General features: G+C 36.9%; 1 protein-coding gene across 1 annotated transcript in view; it reads left to right on the forward strand.

Annotated features, from left to right (window-relative positions):
• Positions 1 to 4,976, forward strand: part of LOC107573113 (engulfment and cell motility protein 3-like) — an 18,208-nt gene that overhangs the window by 10,471 nt on the left and 2,761 nt on the right. Inside the window, exons 6-10 of the mRNA XM_016259565.1 lie at positions 1 to 87; positions 3,593 to 3,756; positions 4,223 to 4,335; positions 4,421 to 4,525; positions 4,618 to 4,697. Of these exons, the coding sequence (XP_016115051.1) occupies positions 1 to 87; positions 3,593 to 3,756; positions 4,223 to 4,335; positions 4,421 to 4,525; positions 4,618 to 4,697 (549 nt within the window). The remainder of the gene's footprint in view (positions 88 to 3,592; positions 3,757 to 4,222; positions 4,336 to 4,420; positions 4,526 to 4,617; positions 4,698 to 4,976) is intronic.

Consider the following 4,976-nt stretch of genomic DNA (forward strand, 5'->3'; position numbering starts at 1 on the left):
CTGCTGGAGGAGCTTTTCTGCATCTGCATTCAGCTCCTCAACAAGACGTGGAAGGAGATGAGAGCCACGCAGGAGGACTTTGATAAGGTAGATCATCACCTCCACCATCTCTCTGCTGATAGGGACTTTTTCACATCCTCTCTCCTTTCATTGTGTTGGTCAGCTCTTACTGAGACTAAACTGTATTTTACACTATTCATAGCTTATTTCCTTTCTGAAATCCACTTATAACTTATATTTTTGCACCAAAAACACAATTTGTTTGACATTTGCATTATACATCCTCTCGCTGACCAGTGTTACTGCTAACTAAAATTATTATAATAATTTTTTGTTAATTAAAATAATACTGGAATAAAATAAAATACAAATATTAGACACAAAATGTAAACTTAAAAAATATATATTTTATTTACTTAGTTACCAGGACAACATTTCTAATTTTCATAAGTTGAATTACTAAAAGTACTAAAGCTAAAATTTGACAAATAGGAATATTAAAATACAAAGAATAATAAAAGCACATAAGAAACTTACTAAACAAAATTACTGCTGAAATTTCTGCTTTGCCATCACGGGAATAAAATTAAATGCTGACCACAAACTTGATAATGTCATTTTACAGCTGCTGTAATTTTATTTTTTTTTTTAAATAAGTTGAATGTGCTGTGAATGCTGTTTCATGTTGACTTTAAAGGCATAGTTCACCCAAAAATTAAAACTCTGTCATTAATTACTCACCCTCATGTCATTCCAAACCCGTAAGACCTTCGTTCAACTTCGGAAAACAAATTAAGATATTTTTGATGAAATCCGAGAGCTTACTGACCCTGCATAGACAGCAACACAACTACCACATTCAAGGCCCAGAAAGGTAGCAAGGACATCGTTAAAATAGTCCATGTGACATCAGTGGTACAACCGTAATGCTATGAAGCTATGAGAATACTTTTTGTGCGCAAAGAAAACAAAAATAATGACTTTATTCAACATGGACTATTTTAACTATGTCCTTACTACCTTTCTGGGCCTTGAAGGTATCAGATGCGTTGCTGTCTAATATGCAGAAAGCTCTTGGATTTCATAAAAAAAAAATCTTAATTTTTGTTCAATGACACAACTTTCATTTTTGGGCGAACTATCCCTTTTGAAGATTCAAATAAGTCATCATAAAGCTAGTGTATTTTTAAAGTCTAATTGGCTATTATTTTAAAATCAAAGTGTTTTAATCACTTCTTGAAAGCATTCATTTGCAATTGAATCGCACAAGAGACGTATCTGAGAAGTGACCAGCTGCCTGCAGCAGTGATTTATAGTTTATAGAACAAATGGATATTGATCGGTTCATCTGGACGTGTCTGCGAAACGTCAAGCTAGTGCAATGACAAGCATGCTGCTCCTCGACCAAAGCGACAGACTCCTCCTTTAAGTGCTTTTGTGTTTATCAACATTCCCTAAATTGTTCCGTTTCCTTTTCTGATGTCAAAGAAAGCTTTCTTACTCCAGCCCAAACTATTCATCGGTGCAACAAAACAGACCTCCGTTTAATAACCGCTTTCAGGCTGTAAACCCTGTGACCTTTGTGACCTTTGGGATGGAGCGAGCGTCCAGCTGACCGGCCTGTCTTTTGTTTTCGCTGATCGTCGCCCCCACCACACCAACCTCGTGGGCAGGGGCTTTATAAAGGGGTATTAGAGGAACAAAAGGAATCCCGCTCCCTCGCAGAAAAACACATCAGCAGTAAACCACATCCCAAAAATAGCTTAGCGTTTTGAAGTGTCAAAATAGCATTTTCAGTGTTTAAAATGCCCTTGTTGTCTTTGTTCTGGAAGGTTTTTTGAAAACATTAACGTGTTAAGAAACATGTGGCGTGTGTTTAACGATTCAAGGGTTGTCTTGATGTCAAACCTGAGAAAAGTAGTCAAAGTTGAGCTCTTGTTTCGCCTCAGAAGGGGAATTAGGCTAACTGTGTGTGTTTTCTAATAACTTACTCACTTAACCGCCTTTTTTCTCTCTTTCTTTGCACCCTGACTGTGCTGTTTCTCTTTAACGACCATTAATAGCTGCTGGCATTTTGCTATTGCCGGCTGGTTTGCGGAGGCCTGTGAAGTGTGTGTGTGAGTTTATTGGTGGGCATCTAGAAGGGAGGGACCATACACTCTCTAACACACACACACACACACACACTGTGTCGCTGTGGTTGTGAGGGGACTGTAGTGCTTTCACTACAGCTGAGGTAGGATGAGTGTTTTGTCTCTTGTGTTGTAGGAATAGAATAAATATTTTAGTTGTATTAAGCAAGTTACGACGGAAGATGTTGATGTGATGTGGCTGTCAGTATGTTGATATATATATTGTTTGAGTAGTATTGTGTCATTTATATGATTGAACTCTCTTTTGCTTGAGTTTGATAACAAGCTCAGTTTCTTTACATTGCAAGCATGTTATGCATATTAAATGCTTAATAGTGAAAGGATAACTTTAAAAAAAGCTTTTTAAAAGCTTTTTCAGGCATTGTGCAGCATTCAGAAATTGCATTGACATTTATTAATGAATGGACTTCATAATAAACGGTTTAAGAATAATATTTTATATGTCATATTTTATCATGCTAAAATGAAATAAACACTTTTTACATTATATTTACTTAAAATTCACCAAAAATGTGTGAGAGACAAAGAGGTAACAATCAAATGTTAACTGGCCAAGTGGGCAGTTTTTAGTTTTTTTTTGGAAGATGCATTAATTTAAAAATCACTGATTACTTAAACTTAAGTAAACTTAAGTCTGTCGCATATATGATACCATTCAAGGTCAGTCTTTTTTATTTAAATTAATACTTTTATTCAGCAAGGGAGCATTAAATTGATCAAAAGTGACCGTAACCATTTCTATTTCAAATAAATTGTTCTTTTAAACTTTATATTAATCAAAGAAGCCATTGATAATACCATTAACATAACATTGATAATAATAAGAATTTTTTCTTGAGCACCAAATCAGCATATTCTTTTCTGAAGGAAAATTCAGCTTTGCTATCACAGCAATAAAATGAAACACTGACCACAAACTTTTGAGTTATCATATCATCAATTCAGTCAGTCATGTCCAGGACCAGTCCGATTTCTTTCTTTTTTTCTGTTTTCAAAAATGTGAGGACTTGAATAATACACTTACATGTTTTTCTTAATAACGTGGTTTTCTATAATATCTCTCAGGTCCGTAACATGTAAAAGATATCAGCAGTCTGAAGTGAGCAGCGTCTCTGTCGTGAGCGTTTACTCTCTTCCAGCTGAGCGAGCGTGTCATTGCAGTCCAGTCTGTCACAGCTGGACGCTCACTACAAGAAAGACCCATCATTTCAGTGTCCGTTTCTCCTCCCCTGCTGGTTTATTCAGGCTTCCCCATCTCCCCTTTTCAGTTCACCTTCATTTCTCTTGACCTGAACCCCAGAGACATGTTGTAGAGGGGTGAGCGAGGTTAAGCGGTCTGTGTGTGAGAGTTTATTGGAGGAGACAGACACGCTGTGGGACTTTTTCAGACAGTCACACACATTGCAAATATAACCCATCAGTTTGTTCTTTCTCTAAAGGTGATGCAGGTCGTCCGGGAGCAGATCACCAGGACTCTGTCCAGCAAACCCACGTCTCTAGAGCTCTTCAAGAATAAGGTGAACGCACTGAACTACAGCGAGATCCTCAAACTGAGACAGACGGAGAGACTCCACCAGGAAGAGACGCTTGCTCCACCTGTGCTGTAAGCAGTTTTTGAATCTTTGAATCAATTGAGCCAATTGCTTCACAAAATGATTCACGGTTTCAAAGCTCTCAAAATCAGTATTAATAGTATTGTTGCTAGTTTGTTTGTCTTTGCTTTCTTCAAGGATGCTTTGCATTTTTAGTTAGTAAAACATTTAAACTCAAATCTGTATTTGGTATCATCCTTCTGTTGTTAAAAATATCTACAAATTAATAAAACTCATCTAGGATGAGGTAAAAACCATGTAGATACTGATTCATGTACAGAGTGGTGAACCATTGAAGTATCTAACAGTTTCAAAACCGTTATTTGCGGTTTGATCAGTGGTCTGAAACAAATGATTCGAAGCGAAAGTTTTGAGTCTTCACAAGGAAGTGTTTCAAAAGCACCTATCACTAACTTTACAGAGCATGTGACTGGCACATATCTCTCCATCACACATGCATTTTCTTGTCTTTGTCAGTGAGCTGAAGGAACGTCTGAAGCCAGAGCTTCTGGAGCTCATCCGACAGCAGAGACTGAACCGTCTGTGTCACGGAACGCTCTTCCGGAAGATCAGCAGCCGACGGAGGCAAGGTGAGACGCCAAGATCCTCTCAGACAGCAGAAAAATATGATCAGGATCTGGAGCAGTTGTCATTGTTTTATGTCATCCCCCCCAGACAAGCTGTGGTATTGTCGGCTCTCTCCTAATCACAAAGTCCTGCACTATGGAGATGTGGAAGGGGAGAAGGAAACGCCCTCCATTGAGGCTCTTCAGGAAAAGAGTGAGTCTGGCTGCTTTAGAATGAGCTCTGTTTTTGAGTAGGTGACCGCTGACTTTAGTCAAATAAATCATTTCATTTTGATATCCCCTCAGTTCCTGTCGCAGATATCAAGAATGTGGTAACGGGGAAAGACTGTCCTCACATGAAGGAGAACAAGGGAAAACAGACTAAGGTATGATGATAAAGTTATTTTCTTTTAGTGGTTTCTATTCATTCTTAAAATTCAAATAAATTCAAAATTGACGAGAGATTCAATATTGTAATTCTAGGTGATAATTAATCATTTAGGGTTATCATGTTTAAATAAAAATATATAAAAGTTATTATTTATGTGGTGCTCTTAATATTTATATAAAAATAAATGCATTAAAATTAATGTATGTGTATGTGTGTATGTATATATATGTGTGTGTGTGTATATATATATATATATATATATATATATATATAT

The sequence above is a fragment of the Sinocyclocheilus grahami genome, unplaced genomic scaffold (genome assembly GCF_001515645.1).
Source record: "Sinocyclocheilus grahami isolate Dianchi unplaced genomic scaffold, SAMN03320097.WGS_v1.1 scaffold30.1, whole genome shotgun sequence".
Classification (NCBI taxonomy): domain Eukaryota; kingdom Metazoa; phylum Chordata; class Actinopteri; order Cypriniformes; family Cyprinidae; genus Sinocyclocheilus; species Sinocyclocheilus grahami.